General features: G+C 52.2%; 3 protein-coding genes across 9 annotated transcripts; 2 read left to right on the forward strand and 1 right to left on the reverse strand.

Annotated features, from left to right (window-relative positions):
* Window positions 1-2,963: 2,963 nt before the first annotated feature.
* Window positions 2,964-10,510, forward strand: Phospho1 (phosphoethanolamine/phosphocholine phosphatase 1). 3 transcript variants are annotated; one of them, XM_026386842.2, is made up of 5 exons: window positions 2,964-3,281; window positions 4,635-4,724; window positions 6,944-7,055; window positions 7,868-8,121; window positions 8,715-10,510. In XM_026386842.2, the coding sequence occupies exons 3-5, from the start codon at window positions 7,011-7,013 to the stop codon at window positions 9,595-9,597; spliced, it is 1,182 nt and encodes a 393-aa protein (XP_026242627.1). In that variant the 5' UTR covers window positions 2,964-3,281; window positions 4,635-4,724; window positions 6,944-7,010; the 3' UTR covers window positions 9,598-10,510. The 3 variants fall into 3 exon arrangements, with proteins under 3 accessions (XP_026242627.1, XP_026242628.1, XP_026242629.1); XM_026386843.2 differs by having other exon boundaries at window positions 2,964-3,173; XM_026386844.2 differs by lacking the exon at window positions 7,868-8,121 and having other exon boundaries at window positions 8,839-10,501.
* Abi3 (ABI family member 3) lies at window positions 9,694-20,694 on the reverse strand. Of its 2 annotated transcripts, none has more exons than XM_026386845.2 (8): window positions 20,510-20,694; window positions 15,674-15,841; window positions 14,477-14,653; window positions 12,902-12,987; window positions 12,600-12,695; window positions 12,276-12,403; window positions 11,653-11,784; window positions 9,694-11,322 (listed from the first exon to the last, which is right to left on the reverse strand). In XM_026386845.2, the coding sequence occupies exons 1-8, from the start codon at window positions 20,624-20,626 to the stop codon at window positions 11,159-11,161; spliced, it is 1,068 nt and encodes a 355-aa protein (XP_026242630.1). In that variant the 5' UTR covers window positions 20,627-20,694; the 3' UTR covers window positions 9,694-11,158. The 2 variants fall into 2 exon arrangements, with proteins under 2 accessions (XP_026242630.1, XP_026242631.1); XM_026386846.2 differs by having other exon boundaries at window positions 11,653-11,782; window positions 12,232-12,403.
* Window positions 20,695-21,162: 468 nt separating this feature from the next.
* Gngt2 (G protein subunit gamma transducin 2) lies at window positions 21,163-24,436 on the forward strand. 4 transcript variants are annotated; one of them, XM_026386848.1, is made up of 4 exons: window positions 21,163-21,274; window positions 22,650-22,734; window positions 23,679-23,784; window positions 24,241-24,436. In XM_026386848.1, the coding sequence occupies exons 3-4, from the start codon at window positions 23,701-23,703 to the stop codon at window positions 24,364-24,366; spliced, it is 210 nt and encodes a 69-aa protein (XP_026242633.1). In that variant the 5' UTR covers window positions 21,163-21,274; window positions 22,650-22,734; window positions 23,679-23,700; the 3' UTR covers window positions 24,367-24,436. The 4 variants fall into 4 exon arrangements, with proteins under 4 accessions (XP_026242633.1, XP_026242634.1, XP_026242632.1 ...); XM_026386847.1 differs by having other exon boundaries at window positions 21,254-21,274; window positions 22,522-22,734; XM_026386849.1 differs by lacking the exon at window positions 22,650-22,734.
* The last annotated feature ends 1,756 nt before the right edge of the window (window positions 24,437-26,192 follow it).

Genomic DNA, 26,192 nt, shown 5'->3' on the forward strand with positions numbered 1-26,192 from the left:
ATAATAATCTTTTATCCTTTTTCATCCTCTTCTCCATTCCACTGCAGGTCAGCTGGTATGGTTCTGCTTCGAGTCACAGATCTGCAGGTTAGCTAAAATTTTCATGAACTCAGCTGGCCTCAGCATTGCTCAGCTGTGCCTCACTAAGTTCTTAGAGTCCTGCTAAATTGCTGAGGCTGGCCTGAACTTGGAATCCTCTGGCCTCAGACTCCTGAGTCATTGGGATTACAGGTGTGCAGCACCACGCCTGGCTCAAGGTGCTTTCCGAATGTTCCTGTGCTCCAGCTTTTTCATTTGCAAAAATGGGAATACTAAATATAATCTGTCTTGTTGTGGGGGGTGGTTGTGGGGAGTATGTGACCAGCACCCCATTGATTTCCAGACACATTTCTTCGCCTGCAGGTGAAGTGTGAGGACTTAAATGTCCTGTCCCTCCCTCTCCTCCTTGCTCTTCCTACTGAAAGACACCTGGAGAGTGGGAGCAATATTCTTGGATTATTGGCCTCCTTTGACTCTAACCCAGAGACACTGGGCAAGTGACTCGCCCTCTGGAAAGAGCAGGTGGAGAGCTCATCCCTGGCTGCCTGAGTCAGGGTTCACCAGAGACTTGAGCAAGCCCTGTCACCTCAGATGACTCCTGTTCTCACAAGCTCTATGCCATGTCAACTGAGTAAAGTCCTAAGGTGAAAGAGAAAGGGAAAGCAAGATCCACTGTCTGTGTGCTGGGCAGAGGCCTCTACCAGTTGGGAGGTAGACTTCCCATTCCATTTCTGTCCCATCTTAGGTACATGGCTGGCTGGTCATCTGGCTTGCTTACTGATTGACAGTAAGAAGAGAAAGTAAAGAAAGTGGAAGGAGAAACAGTTTTGTGTCCTGAAATTAGCGCAGGGAGAAACAGGAGTTTCTACACTTATTTCACAAAGGCATCTTGCACTTAGCACCTGGAAGGCAGAATTGGGCAGAAAATTTGGGCACTGATGCCAACAGGAAGTCATCTGCCTCCCCCTCCCCCAATCCTATCATTTGGGAACAAGGTTGAAATTGCATCAGAGAGTCAGGATTCGACTCAAAAGCTTCCCCAACACTTGTGTGACACTTGGCAAGTGGCTGGATATTTTGAGTCTCGATTTCCTTGTTGTAAGATGGGGATAATACCAGAGCAGCCTGTTTATTATGAAAATTAAAGGAGGAAACACAAATAGAGTGTAGGAGCTGGAACACAGCAGGGGACTTGTTTCATTCAATAGCAAACATCTAAGACCTACTGTGTGCCAGGGTCTCTATAATAAGGGCTGGGGGCCACATTAATAGGATAAACATGGTCTCCACCTATTACTTACAGAAGAGGAGGGGTGACAAACCTTGAATGAGAGGGACTGTGTGGAGTAATGGTTAAGCCACCGGGTTGGAATCCCAGCCCTACCATTCATTCACTAACTGGGTGAAGTAAGCAAGCACAAGGCTTTAGACTTTGATTTACCAGCAGTAAAATGAACCTGAACAACACCCACTTCACAGAGGGGCAAGGGTTACATGAGCTGACATGTAAAACTATTCCCAGCACCGAGTAGTACACATAGGACCAGCATGGGCTGCAGGATTGTAACAGGCAGAGAGCAGAGATGATGCCAAGGCTCAGAAACATGCCATCAGGAAGGCACAGAGGAAAGCTGGTGCTCCTGAAGGAGGGAGGCCCCAAGGAAAGCAGGGGCAGTGCTGAGGATGCTGGGGAGCAGGAAGAAGGGGAAGGGGGTGAAGATAAAGAGGAACAGCAAGATGGTTTAAGGAGCTGGGGCACCAAAGCTGGTCGGGGGTTGAAGGGAAAGAGTGGCAAGATCAGTTTGAAAGCTTTAAAGTGTTCTTTCCACTTAGCACGTGAGGAACCAGGACAATCTGGTTCGTTTATTACTGAAGCCCCAGGCCTGAGTACTGAGACGGGGCGATTCCTTGCTGACTCTCATTCCCGCTAGGACTTCCAGATTCACCAGCTTTTACATCTAGTTTTTCCAAGAGTAAAGCAGGCAGGGAAAGATTTAGGAAAGACTGAAGTTAGAATCCGGACCTGGGACGCCTACATGCTCACGCCCACACTCCTTTTGGGACCCAATGGAGTCAGGTGTCCCTGGGTTTGAACTCTTGGGCAAATCATTTCTCCTGGGGGTTGTGAATATTCAGTGACATACGCGGCCATCTAGCCTGGTTCATATCATGTTCTCGGGAAATACAACTTGCACCTCTATCTTCTCTAATCCTGATCTCCTCTCCGTCCCTTCACCAGAAGGCGGGGTGGTCAAAACCGGAGGAGGAGGGGTGTGGCTGGGAGCGGACTCGAGGAAGCTGAGGAGAAAGTGCATTTTTAAAATGTACAGTACCATTTGCAAAGGGACAAACTGTTCAGTCCCTAAATCAGTGTTTACGAGGTAGGGGAGTGACAGAGTCCCACCCGCGGTAATCCCTCGGAACCCATAACCTGGGAAGAGGGTCCCCAGGGGCGGAGGCGGGCATCGCGACTCCGCCTAGAGGGCAGAGGACACCAAGCTAGGCGCACGTGGAAGGGGAACTGCTTTCCCAGGCAGGGTCAAGCGAGGCCTCCGGCCAGGTTTAGGGACAGTGTGCGGAATAGGCTGGAGGGGGAGGTGAGTTTCTGAAAATCCCAGAAAGCAGAGCCCTGGAGGCGGAGGCGGAGAAAGCCCACCGCCCTGCACTGCTAAGCGCGTGGATCTGGACTTTGGCGTAGGCCTGCGGCCACTCTAAGGAGGACATCCCCCACCCGTGAGCCTCAGATGGGACGCGCCCCGTCTCCCACCCTTGCCCCTGGGCCCAATCCCACCTTCGCTCGCGCTCGCATAGCCTCCGGGAGAGCCGGGAGGCGTGATCTGCGGGCGGCCCGCCCCTTTGATGTGCGCCGGCGCCACTGTGATTGGACAATCGCTTGTGACGTACGGGGACTGCGGTGGGTCCCGGTGCTGCAGCAGCCGCAGCGCCGGCCGCGGCTCGGGCTCCCGCTCCCGGGCATTTAAAGGGGACGCGGCGGCGGCCCGGGGGGATGGGGGTCAAGTGGAGGGGACGGCTCAGACGCACATCATCCACGGCCCCTCGGGACTGGAGGGACTCGTGAGCCGAAGCCAAGAAATCCGGGGGTGGATAAGACACCGCGTCCCCTTCCAATTCCCGTAAGCACCGCTTCTCCATCCTGCGCCTAAATACCTTACCTAGACCCCCTCCCCACTCCTTACACTTCAAACTCTGCCGGGACAGAGCTCTGCCGCCACTGTTCCCACGTGAGTCCTGGGCTCCGCGAGGTGGGGAGGGCTGGGGTCCCAGTGTAGGGTGGGGGCTGTGTGGACTTTCAGGGCGCTCGCTCACGCCCGTGGCGGTGGGGGAGTCCCTGGAGCAGAGGAAAGAGTCCTCTTACGCCCCCAAGAACATGGTGCCCCCGTGTCCCTTCGCTCCAGCTCTGGCAAAGCCATGGAATAGGTGCCTTCTTGCTCCCTGTCGCCCTCTCCCCAAGCCGCGCACCCCCCGCCCGCATTAAAGCGAAGCGCCCGCCAGCTGGGGGTGTGCCAGAGTGCCTGCTTTCCAGTCACCTCTAAAAATATCTCCCCCCACCCCACCGCAGCTGCCACCTCTCTACCCCTACCCAGTGAGGATCTCCTCTCAGCTTGTCCACCCGGGCGGGGAGAGAGCCCAGAGGTGACTCCTAGTCTCAGATTCTCAGTGGCACTAATGCACGATGATTGCCCCGAGAAACTATCAGGACCGGGAGCTCAGCCTAAGGGAGCCTCCAGGGCCATAGGAGAAGCTCCAGCTGCAGTTTTCCCAAGAGGCTCAGAGACCCCTGAGTTCTAATCCTGATTCTGATGCTGTGTGATCGCCCCCCTCCCCATGTGTGATGTTAGCTTGACCTCTCTGGGCCTGTTTTTCCTAGTTGCTGTTAGGGGTTGGTGAACAAGAAAGGTGGTGAAGTTGGGGGTGCTGTGTGGGGAGGGAGGGAATTCTAGCTTTAAAATGTTAACTCTGATTTCTAGTGATATGAGACTTGTTTTGGGACAGAGAGGGCTTGGTACAGTGGGATTTCAGCAGTTCTCAACCCCATTCCCATCCTGTGTTTGCCCTTGGCAAAACTGCCCCCAAACTTTTTTTTTTTTTTTTTTTTTTTTTTTTTTTTTTTGTACCAGGGATTGAACTCAGAGGCACTCCACCTCTGAGCCAGATCCCCAGCCCTATTTTATATTTAGAGACAGGGTCTCAATGAATTGCTTGGCAACTCGCTGTTACTGAGGCTGGCTTTGAACTCCCAATCCTCCTGCCTCAGCTTCCCAAGCTGCTGGGATTACAGGCCTGTGCCACACAGTGCCAGGCTCCCCCAAACTTTTACTGGGGGCTTCATCTACCTACTAGAAGGGGGAATTTCAAGTTGAGGGACCAATTTCAAAAAGGATCCTTTTTCTTCCCCATTCCCAGGAACTCTTCCACTCTCTTCACATAGATTTAATCTTTGAGTCAAAGATAGAGGAAGCTGGCAGGAACCTATGATCCCAGATAAATCAAGGAGTCAGGCACTAATCTTACATGGGACTAGAAATGGACTCCCTGCCACTCCCAGAAACCCTACTCTCTTCTCCCTGCTCTAGCCTGAGAGAGAAACTTAGAGATCCTGACCTCTTTTGGAGACTCTCTTGGTGACCACAAGGATTTGATCACTCAGGACAAAGCTGCCAGAGGTGAGTGAGCTTTTGGAATTTACAGGAGCCAGATTCTAACTGGGGAAGGCCCCCTCTAATTGCTTTGGGTGGGGTGGGGGTGTCACAGCATGGACTATTCAGTCTCCAGGGAAGATGCTTGGCTTTCTGCTTTGAAGATGAAAAGAATCAAGGGCAATCTACCAAACAAGTGTTTAACTGATTTACCTAAATACTATTAGTGAAAAAATGTAGCTATGCCTTTTATTATGAGAAATGAGAAGTTTTGAACATAATTAAAGATCAGAAGGATATACCAAGCCAGGCATGGTGGTGCATATTTGTAATCCCAGCAAACTCAAAAGGCTGCCTGGAGGATCACAAGTTCAAGGCCAGCCTGGGCAACTGAACCAGACCCCGTCTCAAAAGAAAAAAGGGTAAAGGATGTAGCTCAGTGGTAGAGCCCCCTTGGGTTCAATCCCTGGTTTAAAAAAGGAATAAGAAGAATATTCCAAAAAAGAAAGGATACAAGGACAAAGTGATGAGACCCTTTTCTGTGGGATGGAAGTTGGTCTCTGTCACTCTCTCTGCGTGCCTGACACGTGCCTATCCATGTTTGCTTTTGCAATGGGAGTGGCATCCTCTGACCTTTCTCCTTGACTCATCTAGACCCAGGATTCTGACTGGGGACACTCCCACCAGCCTGCCATTCCCTTGCCCCCCATGTCTTACTCCCTCTCACTTTCTTCTTAACCTGTGTCTCCTTTCTCAACCTATCACACTCTTTGCCAACTGCACCATTCAGCTTTGAGCCCTCTCCCTATTCCCAATTAAAAGTTGTTGGGGGAAAGTTTAAACCCATATCCTCTCCTCACTGAAATGGTGATGCACGCGTGGTCAGGGGATGGGTGGGCAGGGCATGCTATGAGATGGAAAGTCATAGAGCCTATGTTCTGTCCCTGGTATGACCCAGTCTCTGTAGAGGCCAGCAGCTTCTCCCTGCTCCCCTGGGATGGTCAGGGGAGAGTGTCACCTTGACAAAGTCAGAGACATTTACAGTGTCATCCATTGTCACCAGCAGAGGGCAGCAAGCAGTCAGATCTTTGCTCCAGGTCTAGTCTTTTGGCTCTTAGTAGCTTTCCAGTTGTCCCACTTGCCTCTCTTTGGTCTCTCACTCAACCCTTGGATGGAAGGGGTTACCGGAGCAGAGAGGAGCTGGCAGCTCTATGTGGTGTTCTTTGTAGCTGCATCGGTGTAGGCCTCAAAGAGGCCAAAGCTGGTCCCCAAAGGCATGCAGTAAAATCCAGCAGAGATTTCAACCTGACTCCTGACCTATCTGCTGGATCCCAGACCTGAGAGCACTAGAGAGGCCATTCGCAGGTCACTTGTAGAACCCAGGGGTCTCAGTGCCCCCAGTTTTGATACAATAAATGCTGATCACTGGACCTTCCACATTATTGTATTATTTTGGTGTGGTACTGGGGATTGAATCCAGGGGCGCTTTACGCTGAGCTATTTCCCCATCCTTTTCTATTTTTATAATCTACTTTTGTGTGTGTGTGTGGTACTGAGATTGAACCCAGGTTTTGGCATATGCTGGGCAAGTACTCTTCTATTGAACTAAATCCCCAGTCCTTATTTATTTTTGAGACAGGGTCTTGCTAAATTTCCCAGGCTTGTCTTGAATTTGTGATCCTCTTGCCTCAGCCTCCCAAGTTGCTGGGATTACAGGCATGTGCCATAGTGTCTGGAGGCCCCTTACCTTTTGAGGGTACAGGGAAGACAAAGCTATGGCCAAGGGTTCATGAACCAAACTCTACCCCATGTAAACAGCATGGCCTTGGGCAAGTAAGTCAACCTCTGAACCTTTATCTGCTGATCTCACCAGTCTGAATAGTGAGAGAATGAGTAAAAGTGGTTTGTAAACTATGATGTATGACCTTACATGTGTAGAGGGCAGTGATCACACTGGAGAACTGGACTCTGGACTCTGAAATATGGTTTTGAGATGCCACTGCCACTCACAGTGGCAAATCAGTTGTGTTGGTCTCTAATATAACGCCATCTGTGACCTCTCTGGCATGCTAGGGGACTGTAAGAGGATTGCTACCAAGGTACATCTGTAAATGCTGTGCCCATTTAAGGGCTTGCTTTTGCTGAGAACCTGGGAGTGGCTACTGGGGCTCAGCAAGAGAACAGGGCCAAGTGGTGGAAGCAAAGCCAGCTGACTGGGCCCAGTAAATGGACTTTTTGATTGTCAGGAGCTCTGCAGAACAGCTGGAGGCCAACAGAGTCCCTAGAGGCGGTGCTCAGGGTGATACAGTGACGATGAGTGGGTGTCTTCCAGTTGCTGGCCTCCGATGCCTGACTAGGGTAAGTGGATCCCTCTGGGATGGGGCTTCAGCCCACATTTTCCCACTGTGGAGTGGGAGGAGCCCTATCCAGCCCCTTTCAGGCTTGCCCTCACCTCCATCTGGGCTCCACTAATCCCTGAAAGCTTCTATCCCAGGTGTGGGGATACCTTACATCCTCAGCTCCAGGGATCCTGGGCTGAGACTCCCAGATGGATGTTGGTGAGAGCAGAGGATGACTCTAAGGATGAGGTCAAAGGGACCATTCAGTCAGGGAGGCGAGTAACCAGGTTCAAATCTTTAAAATGAGGAGTTGAGGCTTTTGTTCTACAAGGTCTGCCAGGCCATCAACATACCAGGCAGATTAGAGAGAGGGGAAGGAAGAAATCAGACTCCATCAAGCTGAATTGGGGTGGGAGGTGGGGTGGGGGAAGGCAATGTGGTGGGTATTCTGCAGCTGTACAGGATCCATTCATGCTGTCCCTCACACTTAGCTGCTGCTGGCAAACAAGGTGGCAGCGACATGCTGCCGAGGGCTCTCGCTGTCTTCATTTGCTTGCCTTTCTTTGTGCCCTGACATTTCCCCTTTGCCCCCATCCTTTCCCATGCTGTCCACACACCCATCACCACCACCACCATCCCTCCTTAACATGACTGGCCCAAGGTCTCACTTCCTGGACACCCCTCTCTGTCTTCCTGTTCAGCAGTCTGTCTCCACATTCCACTAGCATGACTTCCTCCTAGTCCTCCCCTCACGTGCCCACTGCCTGCCCCCTCCTCCTCTGCCTTTTCAGCCACTGCTGCTCTCTTTCCTCTCCCTTACCTGTCTCCCAGGTATGCCGTGGCCTGGCGAGGGAGGCTTCTACCTTCCCAAGCCCCACTGCTTCTCCTGCTGCCCGCTTGCTTCGGACTCTGGCAGAAACCCCACCTGCTGACACGTTCCTCCCAGGGAATTGGCAAGTGATTAGTGATCAGCTGTCAGCACAGGGCTCTAAAATCCCTGGAGAAGCTCTGTCTCATCCCTGGACCCCTATCCAGAGCCATCTGTCTGGAAGCAGCTCCCAGAGAACCCCCCTGGGTCTTATGTGGTCAGTCTACCTACTTGGTAATTCCAAGGGCCCAATCCAGTTCTCTGGTCAGTGCAGAGGCCCAGGCACCTAACCCTGAGGCCTGGCACTCAATATCTACCTGCCTAGGAGGGTGCCCAAAGAACCTTCCCTGGAGCCTGGCTCCTTATTGTCCATCAGAGTCCCATAAGCCATTGATCCTACAAGGACCAAAAGGAAAATAAGGAAGTTACTCCAGCGGGGTGCATGGGTAGTCTCCCTGTCCCCCAACTCTGCTTGTGTTGAGAAAGGAGGATCTATTCCTTTCACCCCCTTTTTTTCCATACCAACCACAAGGGCCACTGGAAGTCTCTAAATCATTCTTGTCCAGGAACCTCCCAAAGGGACAATCCCTAGGAAGCTACTTTTCTAAATTGACCCTTGCAAACTCATTCAGTGACCCTGGGTGAGATTAGCAGAAACAGGAACCAAAGAAACCCTTCAGGGCTAGGATGGTCCCCTGGGTGTGAATCCTAGTATGGCTAACTAAGGCCCAAGAGGGTGGGCGGGGAAGGCTGGGTGGGGGTCAGCTTTGTGTACTCCTCAGAGCTTAACCAGCCTTGGGTCCTCCTCAGGTCTTGGACGTGCCAGCGCCTTTGGCCGTGGCCCGCTAACCAGCCTCTCCCTGGCCGGCTCCCGCCGCGCCCCCTCTCGCTTGTCCCTTCTTCCTCCTCCTGCTCCCCTCCCTCCTGCTCCCAGGACAGCGGGATGGCTGCTCAAGGCACACCGCGCTTTCTCTTGACCTTCGACTTCGACGAGACCATTGTGGATGAAAACAGCGACGACTCCATCGTGCGTGCTGCGCCAGGCCAGCGGCTGCCCGAGAGCCTGCGAGCCACCTACCGCGAGGGGTTCTACAACGAATACATGCAGCGCGTCTTCAAGTACCTGGGTGAGCAGGGCGTGCGGCCTCGGGACCTAAGCGCTATCTACGAGGCCATCCCCCTGTCTCCGGGTATGGGAGACTTGCTGCAGTTTGTGGCCAAGCAGGGCTCCTGCTTCGAGGTTATTCTCATCTCGGATGCCAACACCTTTGGTGTGGAGAGCGCCCTGCGCGCCGCCGGCCACCACGGCCTGTTCCGCCGCATCCTCAGCAACCCATCTGGGCCTGACGCTCAGGGACTGCTGGCGCTGCGGCCCTTCCACACGCATAGCTGCACGCGCTGCCCAGCCAACATGTGCAAGCACAAGGTGCTCAGCGACTACCTGCGCGAGCGGGCCCACGATGGTGTGCACTTCGAGCGCCTCTTCTACGTGGGCGACGGTGCGAATGATTTCTGCCCCATGGGGCTGCTGGCGGGCGGTGATGTGGCCTTCCCGCGCCGCGGCTACCCCATGCACCGCCTCATTCAGGAGGCACAGAAGGCCGAACCCAGCTCCTTCCGTGCCAGCGTGGTGCCCTGGGAAACGGCCACCGAAGTGCGCCTCCATCTGCAACAGGTGCTGAAGACGTGCTGAGCACTGCCGCCTAGAGGAGGGGGTGCCCGGGGCAAGAGCAGGGAGGAAGGGCGGGGAGGGGAAACTGGGAAAGACAAACCTAGTTTTACTACTCCCTTTCCCCTTTCGCTTTGCTATGTCCCTCCGGAAATTTCTGGAATTTCGTTCATTTGGGGGCCTGTAGAGGAGTTCGGAACGGTCCCTAACTATGCAGTTAACCCAGATCGGCTGCTGTCCCTTGCAGCAAACCGTTTAATTCTGGAGTCTGGTCCTTGGGGGAGTGGCGTGCATACCTTTTGAAAGACAGCAGTATTTCCAAAACCCTGTGCTCTGAACTGGGAGGTGGGGGCTTCTTGACAGATAAGAAAAGGAACACCTCCTTCTTCTTTAACTGCTGCCTCGGGCTGCGTAACCTCCCCTTCCCCCAGTCTTTCCTCAAGGGGGGACCCAGGATTCCAAACTCCTCAGGGCACCGGACTCTCCGTGAAGACAGATGATCCTCTCTGCTGACAGCTCCAGGCCTCCTGGATCTTGCTTCAGCCCCGGAAATATCACTATTTCTGTGCTTGCAACACCTTGCCGCCCCCCTCCTACCCCGTCAGCACCTCTACACGGTAAAAAAGAAAAAAGGAAAAAAAAAAAAAAAGCCAGCAGGATAGTCGCCTCCTAGTGGTGGAGTGAGGTAGCACACCGTCCACCTCAGGTTAACGCCAGCCAGGGACTTCACTGCGTGCGAAGGTGTCTCCTTGCACCCCAGCCTCGTCTATGCATCAAGAGCCCAGGGACTTCACCAAAGTCATCCTCCACGTCCCCCTCCTTCCATATGGAACAGGAAGCCATGATGTTTTTAAGCAGAGCCAGGGAAACCCAAGCCCCTTCTCCCTCTGGTGTTTGAGAACTATAAAGGAGGTGAAGGGGGACAAAGTGACTAAGATCTCTACTGCGTCGCCGTCTGAGGGTTGAAAATGAGATGTTGTTTGCTCTCAGCCTCTCTTAAGTGAGGGAGGTTGTCCCCCCTATTCAAACTGAGGAATCAAGGCTGAGCGCCCGCGCACACACACACACACACACACACACGGAGGGAGGTACGCTCAAGGGTCTAAAGACCCAGACACTCACTGCCGAAGACTTGGTGGTCTGGTGGAAGGAACACTAATGAGGACTGAGGAGGTGGAAAGGCACTGCTACTGGGACATTCTGCAGGGCTACAGCAGAATGTGTGCCTTTCAATCCCTCCCCTCTGGTCCTCTAGCCCTGCAGGGCAGTCATCAGGTAATCAGTTTTATTCAAAGTTGGTACTTGCAGCTGGAGACCCCACTCTGCATGGATTAGGGAGTCCTCTGTGGACAACATCACCAAATTCTTTGACTTCGAGTTCTTTTTCACTTGCAGTAAGTCTCTGGGTATCTTCTCTCTGTCCCTAGGACCTCTTCCCCGCGACAATAAGGGGAAAGAAACAACACAGCTCACAGACTAAGGTGGCCAGGCCTAGTCCAGCCTTGACTGGAGCAGGCTTTGTTCTGGGGCTCAAGACACCTGCTCCCTGCAGAGCTTGGGTGGGTACAGGGAGATCCCTGAGCTGTCAGCTGCTGGGCTCCACATAATTGCCTGGGAAGAATCCAGTCCCCTCTGAGCAGACGCCCTCGCACCAGCCATCGGAGTAGCGGCGGGTGACGCAGATGACCGTGCCCTCAGAGAAGGAGAGCTCGTTGTCCTTCTGGCGGGTGTATGGGTACAGTGTCACCACTGCAGGGCAGGAGGAAAGAGTGCATGAGTTGTGTCTCCTGCCCGCTCTTGCATAGAGATGGAGGGGCCAAACATTGGACTCTAGGGGAGCAACTGGAGGAGAAGGCTGCGGGGAGTAGGAGTGCCTTCCGAGCTTTCAAGCCCCCTCCCCAGCTTAGTTAATATTCAATGCTAGACCAGCTGCTTCCTATCCAATCACATGGGGGGGGGCGGATAACAAATTCACACCTTTGCAGAGGGAGGGGAGAATGCCTTTGGGGTGGGAGAATGTGGGTCAGGGCAAAAGAGGGCGGCAGGATCTGGTGCCCCTCCGTTCTAGGACTCGGGTACCTTTTTCCAAGTATGCCTCAGGGACCCAGCTGGGTTCATCCGGTCCAAAGCCTGGCGGGGGTGGAGGTGGCAGCCCCAGGTCTTCTACCTCCAGGGGCGGAGGAGGGGGCAGGTCCAGGGTCAGGGGCAGCTCTGAGGCAGGGAGGGAAAGCAAGGGCTGCCTCCGGAAGCCGCTGCTCCAGAGGAGGCCCAAGATCTATCCATTTCCTGCTGTCTCCCTCCAGGGCGCACCCATCCTCCCATAATTTCTATAGCATGTAGACGGTGCTCAGAACACGCTGAAAGATGGAGTAGTTTAGAGTAGTAAGACTTTGCCATTTAACTGGGTGGCACTAAGATCTCCGTACATCGGAGTCACAGCTTTTTCGCCTGTTCAATAAGAGTGTGAAGATTCTCTCGGGTTAAGTTGAAATGAGAAGATGGGAGAGAAACTTTGAACCTGGGGCCTGGTGTTAAGTAGGTGCCAGTTCTTAGTTCACTCGCTCTGCCGCCTTTCGCTCGGGTCGGTGTAACAGCCACGCAGCGCTCACAGAGGCTGGTAGGGTTAGAGCCAAGAGCTACCGGGTGCCGAGGTGTGACAGAGACCTCGGGACAGCGACACCGGGAAGGGCGGGGCTCCTTACCTGGTGGGGGCGGGGTCAGCTCCTCGAGTGGAGGGGGCGGCAGAAACATCTCGGCGGCGGGTGGAGGAGGTGGAGTTGGGGGAGCCTGTCCCTTGGACTGAGGGACCCCACCGACACCTTCGGCGCTGCTGAAGCCCAGAGAAAGCCGGGTTGGGACACTTTCTGTAAGACGGACCCCAATAGGCTCCGCTCCTCCCATCCGAAACCCCGCCTCCTAACTTTGCCTCTGTGATCCCCCCAACCTCATGGTCACCGTGATGACGGGCCGGGGACCTTATATCCACAGCCCACCCACCACCCTCTCGGGTCGATTGTGGGGCTCACCCGGCGGATGTCAGGGAAGAGGCGGAGGAGGCGGCCGAGAGTTTGCCGTCAGGCACCACTGGGAGCTGCACGGGCTCCGGGATCCGGGGTGGTCTCCTGGGGAGGGGGTAGCATAAGGGGGTTCTTGGCCGGCAGGGCTCGGTTCTAGGAGGAGGGGGCGACTGGCGGAGGGGTGATTGGACGTCGGGCGTCAAGCACAGCACCGAGAGCAGCGGGGCGCCAGGTGCCGGCGGAGGCGGGGGAGTGGTTTCGGGACCGCGCGCTGCAGCCCCGGGCTGGTTAGGAAGCGGTAGGAGCCTCACCCCAGCGTGGTGGAGGCAGGTGTTGCAGGAGCCTTGATGCTCTTTCGAGACAGGGTCCCAGTCCGTGACAGCTGCGTGCTCAGGTCCTGCCAGGAAGGAGGGTAGGGCTGGCATCTGGGGTGTGGGGCGGCAATCCCCGTCCTCCTCGCGGAGGAGGGGGGTGGAGGGGCGGACGAGAAGTAGGAGGGAGAGCGGGGCCTCTGCAAGTTCCCTCTTCCACTTCCCAGCTCCTCTCCTGCCCTACCCACATCTCCACTTGCCTCCTGTCATTGCCCGGTCCCCAGGGCTTCAAGTCTGCCACAGGCCCCACTGACCGACCGAGTGGGAGTTTCTGACTGAAAGGCAGAGCATAGATGTCGGAGGGCCACTTCCTCTGCATAGCCACAGTGACTGAGTTGGCCCCTCAGCTTCACCCTTCCCCCAAACCATCCCAGAACCGAGGGAGCTGGGGTGCCTAGGTGGTTCTTAACTTTGATTAGATCTCAACCCCAACATGAGCTGAGAAGTGGACAGGGCATTCTCAGAAGGGTCTCACTTGTCATTTTCATAGAACTATGGAAGTGACTTCTCAGAGTTCAAGACAGAGGAGCAGGACCCGGGACACTTAGAAGGTAGTGTGCAAATGTCAGGGTGTGAACCATTACCAGAGGGCACTTTTGTAATTGGAATTTTGTCAAGGGTGAGTACATGAGGAACTAGGTTCTCTGTTTGCTGTTCTTCACTAGGAATAAGACAAAGGGAACTTGAATTGAAGAATAAAGAATAAGTGGAGGGGCTGGGCTGTAACTCAGTGTTAAAGCACATGTTTAGTATGTGCAAGAAGGCCCTGGGTTTGATCCCTGGCACCACCAAAAAAGAGTGGGGTGGGGCGAGAGAAATTTAGACAACAGAAAGAACTTATTGGTGCAGAGAACTGGTGACGGATTCCCCTTTTGGGAGAGCTATATATTAGGAATGTTGTGGGGGTCATTTAGACACAGAAGAGCTTGTAATCTAGTCTGGAGTGATGAAGTGTGGAGACAGGAATTGACAAAAGGTGTGTGTGTGTGTGTGTGTGTGTGTGTGTGTGTGTGTGTGTGTTCTCCTACCTTTCAGAAAGAGATAAGCTGAAAGGAAAGCACCCCTCTCTTCACCATGTTCCCGCTATGTGGCTGCATCCTGCTCCTTCCCACCAGCAGCAGTTCTGGGGTGACTGCTCAGTTCAGTAACCTCAAACCCCCAGACAGAGGAAGTCGCTGTTCTCATGTGGTTGGGGAGCTGTTCTCATGCACACTCTGACACTCTCCCTTCCCCCTCTTCCCCTTCACACACACACACACACACACCCAGCACCAAGCGTGGAGGGAGGTGATCAGGATCTCTCAGCAGATCATTTGAGTACAGGGTAAAGGTCAGTTAGGGAGGAGAGGGTCAAGGGAGAATTACAAGATTTGGGGAAGAGGAGAGGACTCAGGGTGTGGCTGCAGGGAGTGGGGAAAGAGCGATTGCAGGGTAAACCAAGAACTGGGGTCCTAGAGAGAAAGGAGCCTTGAGTCAGGACAGGGCAGGTTGTGGGAAGGGGGGCTCCTTTTCTACCTTGATTCCATGGCCAATGTCATCCAGGCAGCCAAAGTTGAGAGGTCTCCTGCAGTAGGGCGTGAGGGGGGGTAGGCTCTCAGGAGCGATGACTTTCTGGCCAGGGGACAGCCTCTGGACAGTGGCTAAGGTGCCGATCTCCCTTCGGGCCACCTTCTCCATATGCATGTTCACCATCTGCATGACAGGGTTTGAGGTGACTGGCGGGGGGGGGCAGTCTGTGTCCAGCATCCTTCACTTTAAGGGAGGAAGAGGCTAGAGACATTGGGGTGGGAGTAGGGAATCCCGAGAGGCACTGAGGCCCGGAGGAAGAGTGAGTTTTGTGCCCAAGGACACACAGTAATTGGGAAAAGAGTAGCACGGGAGGATGGAGTCACTTTGGAGCAACTTCCTGGTGGAAGAGAATGAGGGTTATTATTAGCTGAGCAGGAAGGGAGGAAGAGAGAAACACAACATCCCTGGGGATGCTGGGAAGGGACTGAAGGACAGGGCTGGCCTCGGAGCACAGGGAGATAATGTGGAATTGGCAGAGAATCGTGGCTGGATAGGCTCTCCTCTTTGGGGACAAATAAGTGAATTAACTTCCCCTTAGAATCTTCCATAGAGAAGCCTACATCTCTGAGAGGGTGGGAACTGTGGTCTGCCAGGCTGAGAGGAAAAGACATACCCCTTGCACTGACCATGAGAGGGATGCAAGGCCAGGTCCAAGGTATGACTGGATTTGTGCACAAGCTGTTTGGGACAGTGCCCTTGCTCAAGGTCCCGGGGAGAAAGGAGGAGGGTGTACATGCTGGAAAGGCACGGGACTTGACACTGGTGGCAGTGCCTCCAGGGCTAAAGATGACCTTTGCCAAGCAAGCGCTTGAGTCTAGGACATTTATTAAGTTACTGCCTGTATTTAGATACAAACCATGTCCATTTGTGTCTTGCCTGTACTGTGATTGGCAGGCATTGTTTTCTGATGTCAAGGGTAGCATCCAGAGAAAGAAAATGCTTTGCCTTCAGGGAACTCAGCAAAGCCCACCACTGTGACCTAGCTAGAGATAAGGAGCCTCCCAAAGCTTAGAAAGTGCCAACCTTCTGCAGTCAAATTGGGCATTGGGACATGAAGGAAGGCAGGAAGGAACTTTTGCCGCAGAAAATGTCTGAGTGGGGCTGAAGAGCTGGGGGCTGATCCGGAACGTTCCGCACACTTACCTGGCCCAGGGTGCTCACGCGGGCTTCCACCTGCCGCAGGGCAACTCCCTGCAGGTCCAGCATACGCAGAGTGTGCCCAGCCAGGTTGCCCACCTGGTAGGCCACACTGGCCAGTGCCTGGGTGGTGAAGGCCATGGTCTCCTCTAGTGCTTTCCGCTTGTCTGTGGCCTGAAAAACAGACAGTCCTGGCCTGAGTCCAGCACATTCCATTGGGTCTTTGGTTGGGTGGGATGGAGTGGGAGGTGATATAGAGAAGACAGGAGCAGAATTGGGAGAAAGTGGCAACTCTTAGATGTTGAGATGGCTTCTGGAAGAATGATATAGGAAGAGGGACTTGGGGCATGTCAGGAAAGAAAGTCTACCGCCATGTGGAATGGGTATGGGGGCAGAGAAAGATAGCCTTTCTCCAGTAATCAAGCTGAGGATGGAGCTGAGATGACCCTGCTGCCTCCCTGAGGACTTCAGCGATAAATGTCCCTCGGAGGTTGGGAGGTGAATAGTAGAAAAGAAAAAGGAATGCATACTGGCTGGAGGAGATATCCTTAAATTTAAAAGGCAATCACAGGAAGATTGCAGGTTCGAGGTCAGCCTCAGCAATTTAGTGAAGCCCCAAGCAACTTAGTGAGACCCTGTCTTAAATAAATAAATAAATAAACAAGGGCTGGGGATGTGGTTCAGTGGTTAACTCCCCTGGGTTCAATCCCTTGTACAAAAAAAAAAAAAAGCCAACCAACCTCATTCTCCACCCCCTGACCTTTAAACTGAAATTCTCTAAGAGCAAGACCAAGGAATCTGTACCTGAATCCTCCTAAGGTGGCTCTATGCTCCTTGTTGAGCTCCAGTCTATGGTTTGGTGCTTGGGAACTCAAGAAAACTGTAACCCAGAATGGAGTGACCTCATTCATTCATTCCTCTAATAGCTTCCTAATATGCTGAGAATAAAATCCAAACTTCTGACCAAGACCTGTAGACAGCAGGTCTGGCTCCTGCCTTTTTCTTCATCCTCTCCTCTACCACTCCCCTTCTCACTTACTCCCTTGAATCTAGCTCCAGGAACTGGCCACCGGGGTTCTTTTCCTGGACAAGCTAGATCAGTTCTATCTCAGGGCCACTGCATTTTCTGTACTCCTTAGAATCCTCATTAATTGGTTTCACCTCAGTGACACTTTCCCTCTATTGACTATCACATTTTCCCTGTCCTTCACAGCATTCAGCACTATCAGATATTATTTTGTTATGGGGTGTGGTGGTGCACGCCTGTAATCCCAGCAGCTTGGGAGGCTGAGGCAGGGGGATTGAGAGTTCAAAACCAGCCTCAGCAAAAGCAAGGTGCTTAGCAACTCAGTGAGACCCTGTCTCTAAATAAAATACAAAATAGAACTGGGGATGTGGCTCAGTGGTTGAATGCCCCTGAGTTCAATCTGGGTACCCCCCAAATAAATAAATAAATATAATTTGTTTATTTACCACTATATTATCTATTCCTCTCTCCCAAATGTAAGTGCTATGAGTGTAGGGAGTTTGTCTGGGTCTGGAAGAGGGCCCAACACACAGGAGATATTTAATATGTGTGGTGTTTTAATTATTTATTTATTTTTGTACCAGGGATTGAATTCAGGGGCAATTAACCACTGAGCCCCATCCACAGCCTTTTTTACATTTTATATAGAGACAGGGTCTTGCTAAGTTGCTTAAGGCCTCACTAAGCCACTGAGGCTGGCTTTGAACTCATGATCCTCCTGCCTCAGCCTCCCAAGCTGCAGGGATTATAGGCATTTGCAATCACGCCTGGCAACAGATACTTAATAAATATGCATTTGTAGGAGCCCAAACGCTTGCTGGCCACCTGTCAGACACGGTGTGGGGCACTGTTGAAGGTTATGAGCAGAAGGTGGCTAAACACAGTAGAGGAGGGATGAGCAGAAGGTGGCTGAACACAAAAGACATCTTTTGTTAGTCCCAAATCAGGCCGTGGCAGGCTGGGGCAAAACTTCTCTGGTCTTTTGCTTCCCCTGGCAGCTTCGGCATCTCCCATAGGGTCCTGAGCTTGTTGACTGTACCCTGTACCTTCCCCGGGGGGCAGGGCCCTGCACTGACAGGAAAGGCCACCCTTGGGGTCTCCTTGCTTCAGCTCTCAGATGCTGCTCAGGACCTGTTAGTGGGGAACAGACCTAGACATTTTCAGAGTCCTGAGAGAAACCTGGCTGACTCCCAGAACCTTCTGGGAAGCCCTCATTCTGGTCCTCTCCTCCCTGCCTTTCTGCTCCAACAGCAGGAAAATGATGCTCCTTTGCATGCCAATTTACATCTAATCCACATATGAAACTAAATTTACATCTCATCAGCATATGTCACCAAAAGACTTTGAATAGGCAAAGAAATCAACTCAGGATGTTAAACCAGAAAGGACAGCAGGTCTTGTTCAAGCTCAAGATCTTCCCTCAGTAAGTGAGGAAACAAGCCCAGAATGAAACTAACTACTCCTGGGTCTCCACCCAAATTTCTTAACTCTTCTTCTGGACAGTTCCCTCCCCAGACTGGCATGTGAAACTGTCAGCCCAAACAGGAAAAGTGTGTGAGCCCAGCTCTGCGTGCCTTAAGCCTGGACACTTTCTGACCCCCAGCTCTGGTCTTAGTCCAAAGTTAGGGCTGGAGGAACAAGGGTCTGGAACCCATCATCAGGGCTGCCAGCTCGTTCACCATGCAAATTACTCTGTCTGTAAAGTCAATCAACCCTGACTGAGAACTCTGCAGTTGACCCCAGTCAGCTTTCTCCCATTTCCCATGAATTTCCTGTCACCATGGTTGGGGTAGGAAGAGAGAGGTTGAGGTGGAGAAGAAGGGGCCAGGAACGAGGCCAGAAAAGGTAACTGGTTGCATCTCTAGTAGTTAGTGCTCTGCATGAAGAAAGCAAGAGTCCAGGGATTCTGAGGGGCCAGGGCTCCCAGTATCTGGAGTGGTTTTTATTTTGTTTTTGTACCAGGGACTGAACCCAGAGGCACTTAACCACGGAGCCACATTCCCAGCCCCCTTTTTTTTTTTTTTAATTTTATTTTTTTATTTTGAGACAGGTTCTCGCTAAATTGCTTAGGGCTTCACTTAATTGATGAGGCTAGCTTTGAATTTACAACCCTCCTGCCTCAGCCTCCTAAATCACTGGGATTATAGGCATGTGCCACCATGCCTGGCCTGAAGTGATTTTGCAAGGGCTGTGTCATCTCAATAGAATGGAGCTTTTTTATTCATGTGTACCTTTCATCCTTCTAAAGGACAATACTAACAGTGATGAGAATAACTGCTATTTTTCCTGCCCTTCTTAAGCAGTAGGCACTGAGCTAAATGCTCTAATACAGTTAAAAAGTCAAGGTATAAGATTCTGAGGGGGAATTTGCCCCAGGTCCTGTGATTGGCAGGTGGCAGAGGTAGAAATTGGACTCAGGTCTTTGTGACCTCAAATCCTGAGTGTGTCTTGTATGTGCAAACAAGAAAGAACCCATCTGGAAGAACTTCACATGTGTAGAAGTTATTGAAGAAAATGGAAAGGAGTGTTTTTATCCTTGTCCATACGAGCATATTTTAATGCCAGGAGAACAGAGCTGTTTATCGATCCATGTTCCATCTCATCTACAGGCTGATCAGTCTTAGAGTATTTTCAGCTCAGGTTTGCTCCATCCTCACCCCCAACTCTCTTATTATGCCAGGAGGCCCTGGGGCAATTCTCTAGAAAAGTTTTGCCCAAGAGGTAACAGGCATAGCCATTCAGTCTTAAGGTAACAAAGAAAAGCCACCTGTAATCCCAGTGGCTGGGAAGGTGGAGGCAGGAGGATCGTGAGTTCAAAGCCAGCCTCAGCAATTTAGCAAGGCCCTAAGCAACTGAGTGAGACCCTGTCTCTAAATAAAATACAAAATAGAGCTGGGGATGGGGCTCAGTGATTAAGCACCCCTGGGTTCAATTCCCTGTACAACAACAATAACCACATACACACACACACACAAAAAAAAAAAAAAAAAAAAAGCCATGAAATTAATCGGAGGACATGACAGGGAGGCAGAAGGGTGGAGAGGAAAGATATTGGCATGGAAAGTCAGGGAGGCCAGGGCTGATGCTCCGCTCAGCAGTTTCAGAGCTGGGTGACCTTGGGCAAGTCACCTCACCTCCCCAAGCTGCTGTTTTCAGATTCATAAAAAGAGGAATTTTAATACTTTTCTCCAGAGGCAGTAGTGAGGGTAAATGAAAACACAGAAGTGTTCAGTCATTCGGTTCCTCTGCCCCTCTTCAAGACCCAGGAATCTACTTTGTCTGTCCTGAGACAACCGCGCAATTTAAAAAAGACGTTTCTACAGTGCCACTCTCCTCGCCTTGCCTGGGACCTGCTCCCAGCAGCCATGTCGTAACCCCTTCGTCTTCATCAGCCCCCTTCTCTTTAGGTGAGCCTGCTCTGACTTTTCTCCACTCTCAAATATCAAGGAACAAACCCCCTTCCTTAGTCTGTCTTAAGTTCACTACAGCGTCCGGGGAGGTCTTCTGACATCTCATCTAGAGCCAGACTGAAATGGAATGTACCAGTAGGACAGGGTCTTTGGGCCTCTGGAGCAGGGGTTCTGAGAGACATGAGTCTGGGGTCTGGCCCAAGAACAGGACATCCCAGACCTCTGAGGCTCTCCCAGGAGAAGGGGCCCAGTTGTCACTTGAGTAGCTGAGCTTTGGGGCCTGGGCTGAGGCCAAAGCCTGGAGTGGAAGTCAAGGCCCAGAACAAGCACCTGTCAGATGGCTGCCACGGCCCCTGAAGCTGGGCTGCAAGGGCCCTGCGCCTGGCCTGCGCCCACTCCACCTACCTGCACATAGTTGTCCTCGCAGTAGTCAGCCACCCGCAGCAAGGCGCTGTGGTTGCCTCTCAGAGCCTCCCGGCCCGTGGGGATCTCAAACTCTTGTAGCTGCTGCAGCTCCGCCATCGCCCCCAGCCTCGGTGGGGCTCCCCAGGGAGCCCGCTGGTTTTGAGCCTCACCCTGCCCTTGATTGGTCGCTCTCTCTGCCCTCCCTCTTACTGCTTTTGGTTTCCTCTGCGTGAGAGACCCAAACCTGCTCGCAAAGGGCAGGCAAGCTCATTCCGGGACAAGAGGAAGTCAGTCCCTGCTCCCTGAGCCTGTGCCTCTCTGTCCCCAGCCCAGAGGAAGGGGGAAGCCAGGGGGGCCTGTTTGGGGGCCCAGCCCCCAATCCCACCCAGAAGAGGAAGCCAAGGTCCAGGAGGCTGTGATTGCTCCCTGGTCCTGGAGAGGAAACTGGTCGGTGGGGGGATGGGGTGGGAGACTGAGGAGGAAGGGGGCCGGTCTGCTATGGGGGTGTGGATTTTCCACTCATGGAAGAGGGGAGGAAAGGGCAGAGGGTGGGGGCTTCCTTGGGAAGCCCTGGGATGAGTCACCAAAGGACAGGGGAGTGGAGGGTGGATACGATATGGAGATCAGTCATACTGGGGGGGTGGGGACTGTGGACAGTGATAATGAATAACAACCCATGCAGCAGCAAGAGAAATCAGGGTTAGACACTAGGAAGACACAGCCAGAAGTTCCTGGAGAAGTGTTACCAAGCCTGCGAAGGGTCAGGTGAGATAAAGTTTTGCTATAGAGACTCTGTGTCTGATGGAGGTTGAACAAGATGAAACTGACTGAGTGTGACACCTGGTGTGAGGGACTCAGAAATCAGACAACAGGAAGGATTTCGATTTGAGACAACACGAAGTTAAAGTTCCAGGTTAACTTGTGGGTTGGGGGCAGTAGTGATGGACAGAGCATGGAGCCTCCCTCTAGAGCCACGGGCTCCATCCAGGTCATGTCTTCACAGGGGAGCTGAGGGCTGGGGATGTAGCTCAGTGGTAGTGTGTTTGCCTAGCACATGTGAAGCCCTGGGTTTGATCCCCAACACCACAAAAAAGTAAACAAGAGGGGAGAAGTTGGTGAATTCTGGGATTCTGTCTAATTCTCAGTGTTTGGTGGGGTGTGGTGGCACACGCCTGTAATTCCAGTGATTCAGGGGGCTAAGGCAGGAGAATTGCAAGTTTAAAGCCAGCCTCAGCAACTTAGCAAGGCCCTAAGCAACATAATGAGATCCTGCCGGGGATGTAGTTCAGTGGTAAAGGTCACTAGAGGGGTGGGGCTGATGCAGAGTCCCTTGGTTCAATTCCTAGTACCCCGCCAAAAAAAATTCTTAGGGTTCACAACTTTATGTGGGTCTTGGAGTGGGCATGGACCTGCCCCTCTCACCCCTAGTCTGTCAGCCCCAAGGCAGAGAACAAGAGGAGAATGCATTGGTTCCTTAACACCTTCTCCTTGAGAGAGTCTCTTGCATTTGACAGGTGTCAACCAGCGGCATGTGCTGGGAGGATACCAGGAGAAAGACCAGGATGTGGGCCCCTTATCAAGGACTACAGTAGATAAGGGAGACCCACACCTAGGGCTCAGGCCAGGAAGCAAGGACATGGGCACTAGGGTAGCCATCGCCCCTAGGCCTAAGTGGCACTGTATTGTACACGAGAATTTTTTTATGGAATGAATGAATGAAGAGTGAGACAGGAGCCCCTGCAAGGTGAAATTGTTGGGAGTCAAAGGAGGACACAATGGCTTCCAGATGAGGGGAGTCAGGAGCTGGTCTGGGTCTTGGCCCCTGGGCAAGAAGAGCCTGGAAGCAGCTCAGAGGTGGGGGACGTCAGGCAGGGGCAGCTAGGGCTGGGGGCAGGGAGCTGGGGAAGGAGAAGGCTGAGGGTCACTAGAGGGGTGGGGCTGATGCAGAGTGCCAAGGACAAAGCCCAGAGGCACACACTGAAGGTGGCTTCTGTTCCCTACTCTATGGGCAGAATGTCAGCCTCTCTGCGCTGGTGTAGCAGTCTTGGAGGCTCAGGCGGTGGATGGGCTTAGAACCTGAGCCTATGATCAGCTTAGGCATCAGAGATTTGGGTTTCCAGACCATCTGCTTTATCCAAAGACTTTCAGCTGATGAAGAGCTAGGAGGCTCAAACACCATCTTGCCTGGGTCTTGGAGAAGTGACTTGGAGTGCTCTTCTCGACAGGTGAGGGGGTTGAGGTCTTACTGGGAGGGGATCTAGACTTAGTATGATGGAGGTTAGGCACCAGGCAGGTCTTTTAGATTACCCTGCAGTGATGATAATAATGACATTGTTATCAGTGATAATAATAAGGAGAAATGTGTTATGTTCATTGTGTGCCAGCCAGTGTATTAAATATTTCATATGCATTAGTTCCTTCTCCTTCTCCTCCTCTTCCTCCTCCCTTTTTTTTTTTCTTCCTTGAGACTGAATCTCCAGGGATGGTATACCCTGATCCCAGCCCTTTTTATTTTATTTTTTTTATTTTTGTGAGACAGGGTCACCCTAAATTGCCAGGGCTAGACACAAACTTGTGATCCTCCTGCCTCAGTTTCCCAAGTCACTGGGATTCAAGGCGTGTGCCACTGTGCCCTGCCATATGCATTATTTTTCTACTTCTCACAACAATCCTGTGAGGTAGGTACTATTGTTATAATACCTATTTCACAGTTGGGGAAACTAAGATTCAGGGAGATCGAATGTCTTGCCTTAGGCATGCAGTGAGGAAGCAGCAGAGCTGGGCCCCTGCTCCTAACACTAGGCTGTACTGTCCCCTGCCAGGACTGGAGACAACAAAAATGTTTACCTGGATCATTTTGTGGAACAGTAGATATGCTTCTCAAATCTTCCTTGCTGAAAGAAACTCATTTTTTTCTTCCTTCTCTGTTTCCTTCTTAGACAGGTCCTTATGCAAAAGCAAAGACTGTGCCTCCCCTATCAGACTGAGGGCTTCTTCTCCTCCTGACCCTACACTCAGGAGGGGACAGTGGGTGGAGGGATGGAGTGAAGACATATCTAACAATGACCTGACCTGAGGGATGCTGCAGGGGAGAGGATAAAAGTTGAGGTACGGAGGGAGTTGGAAGAGCTGATGGGATCCATAATCCTGATTGCTGAACCCTTTCCAGGGCCAGGTCTCTTTAGGGCAAAATGGCGCAAGATCTCAGTGAAAAGGAGCTACTGAAGATGGAAGTGGAACAGCTAAAGAAAGAAGTGAAGAACACAAGAGTTCCGGTGAGCCCCTCTTCCCTCCCTCCTCTCCTTTTCTCTGTTACTTCCTGTTCTGGATGGATCTGTGACATGAAGGAGGAAGTGACGATAAGGGGATAGTGGGGTCTTTCCTGGGTAGCAGAGGAACCAGGAAGTGCCTCTGGGGCTGGGGCAGGATGTGAAAGGAGGCTGGATTTGATCCGTGGGAAAGGTGCCACAGTCCCCTGGGCACAGGAGAGATGACCATGGAGCCCTGTGTGTGTCCAGGTCTGTCTCCAAGCTGGGCCTGGCCAAGCATCCCAGAAGGTCGGGTCAGGGTTTGAGGGCCAGGTCAAGGCCTCCTACCTACCTGGCCCTTTCACCTTTCTCCTTTTGGGCCTCCATCCCTACCTGGCCCAGAAGCCTGTATCCCTGGGACTGACCAAGTCATGGATCCTGAGAAATAAACCCCGGGTATGATCATATTTTGTGTCCTCACAGATTTCCAAGTCAGGAAAGGATATCAAGGATTATGTGGAGGCCCAGGCAGGGAACGACCCTCTTCTCAAAGGCGTCCCTGAGGACAAGAATCCCTTCAGGGAGAAAGGCTCCTGCGCGATAAGCTGATGGCTCTGGGCACCTCCCCCTGCGTGTCTGCCCCTCCTCAGCCAGGACCCAAGTGTTCTGGGAACCCAGAAAACTAGTGATTGTTCACCTTCTCTTGTCACGGAATCAGTAAAGATACTTGAATGAATGTGTTGTGAATCTATTCCCTGGCCCCACCTTCCTCCCTGTCCTCCTGCTGGGTCACTGAAGACCCCACTTTCAAAACACCCTGAGCTTTGCCTGAGGAAGTACCCTGAGGCCCCAGAAGACAGTCCTGGGAAGCATTAGCTACTCCCCAAACCCCTCCATGCTTTCCCTTCCCCGTCTTTTAGGGAAAAAGCTTTTCCACATGGTTTGGGTTGGGAGCTGGGGTTGGGTGGTCCTTTCCCACATCTCATGTCCTGCCTGTCCTGTGATCCTCTTTCTAGTCATTTAGACCACCCCCCCCCCAATGGCCTGATGACACAAAGTTTGTTTTTTTTTTTCTTTTTCTTTTTGGCACTAGGGATTGAACCCAGGGATGCTTTATCACTGAGCCACATCCCCAGCCCTTTTTATTTTTCATTTTGAGACAGGGTCTTGCTAAGTTGCTGAGTCTCCGTAATTGTTGAAGCTGGCCTGGAACTTGAGATCCTCCTGCTTCAGACTCCCAAGTTGCCCAGATTACAGGCGTGTACCACTGTGCTCAGCCGACAAAGAGTTTGTAAAGTTGTGATTTCGTGATTTATTTAAAATTGCTGAGGGTCTTATGTGCTGAGCACTAGGGTTAAAAGTATAAGCAGGACGAATATGGTTCTATCTTCATGGAATTTGGTGGAGAAGACATGAAACAATTTACAATTAAATCAATAAATGCTACAATGGGAAAAGTCAAGGGCAGTGCAGGAACAACAGTAGATGGACACTCAGGGCAATGAACAAGGTCAGCATGGATGACCCTGGAGGGACTATAGAACGAGGCTGGAGAGGGAGATCAGGGTCAAGTCTTGAAGGACCTTCCTGAGAACTCAGTTAAGAACTTTGTGTGTGTGTGTGTGTGTGTGTGTGTGTGTGTGCCAGGAATTGAACTCAAGGGTGTTTAAACTCCTGAGCCACATCCCCAGACCTTTTTATCTTTTATTTTGAGACAGGGTCTCACTAGGTTGCTTATAGCCTTGCTAAGTTGCTGAGGCTGGCTTTGAACCTGTGATCCTCCTGCCTCAGCCACCTGTGAGCAGCTGGAATCACAGATGTGCAGCATCACATCTGACCAAGAACTTTCTTCTTCATTTGAAGGACAAGAAGAAGCAAAGTATTTAAGCAACCAAGGGACAGGCTTCATCTATCAGAAGAGACTGGATCATGCCAAGGGCTGGGGACACATGGTGGGTGAAACTGACTATCTGAAGGGACTACAGACAAGCAGACACCTAGGGAACCGTGTGCATGTCCTGTGCATGGAATAGGACAGAGCCTGCAGGAGAGCTACCTAATCCAGCTGAATGAGTGCATTAGATTCTGGCAGGGAGGGCAGGAGAGGCCTCCAGAAGGAAGTGATGGGGGTGGAGGGTTGTAAATGAGTGGCCAGATGGCACTTTGGCTGAAGGGGCAGTATAAGCACAGGCATGGTTAGGAGAAAGAGTGTAATTGTGGTTTGAATGGAAACAACAAGCAGGTTGGAGTTGGAATATCAGGAGAGAGGCCCAGATTCTCAGGATACGCTGCTAGAGAGGTGGGGCTGGAGGTGACCAAGGGAGGGTCTCACTTGCTCATCTCAACAGCTTTATCTGCTGGGAGTGACTTAGTGGCCTCAGAAGGAGATTTGCTCTTGACATGATAGAAAGGGGAAAGAGGGAGGGGCAGAGAGG

This window comes from Urocitellus parryii, chromosome 7 (genome assembly GCF_045843805.1).
Source record: "Urocitellus parryii isolate mUroPar1 chromosome 7, mUroPar1.hap1, whole genome shotgun sequence".
Classification (NCBI taxonomy): Eukaryota; Metazoa; Chordata; class Mammalia; order Rodentia; family Sciuridae; genus Urocitellus; species Urocitellus parryii.

Bases quoted from the DNA above. Each gene is read 5' to 3' on its own strand.
- Phospho1 (XM_026386842.2), top strand. From the start codon at position 7,011: ATGAGTGGGTGTCTTCCAGTTGCTGGCCTCCGATGCCTGACTAGG. The intron at 7,056-7,867 runs GTAAGTGGATCC...CCTGTCTCCCAG, and splicing joins GCCTCCGATGCCTGACTAGG to GTATGCCGTGGCCTGGCGAG. The intron at 8,122-8,714 runs GTCAGTCTACCT...GGTCCTCCTCAG, and splicing joins ACCCCCCTGGGTCTTATGTG to GTCTTGGACGTGCCAGCGCC.
- Abi3 (XM_026386846.2), bottom strand. From the start codon at position 20,626: ATGGCGGAGCTGCAGCAGCTACAAGAGTTTGAGATCCCCACGGGCCGG. The intron at 12,696-12,901 runs GTGAGGCTCCTA...CCCCCTCCCCAG, and splicing joins CCTGCCTCCACCACGCTGGG to GAGACCACCCCGGATCCCGG. The intron at 12,404-12,599 runs GTGAGCCCCACA...TCTGGGCTTCAG, and splicing joins TCTTCCCTGACATCCGCCGG to CAGCGCCGAAGGTGTCGGTG.
- Gngt2 (XM_026386848.1), top strand. From the start codon at position 23,701: ATGGCGCAAGATCTCAGTGAAAAGGAGCTACTGAAGATGGAAGTGGAA. The intron at 23,785-24,240 runs GTGAGCCCCTCT...GTGTCCTCACAG, and splicing joins TGAAGAACACAAGAGTTCCG to ATTTCCAAGTCAGGAAAGGA.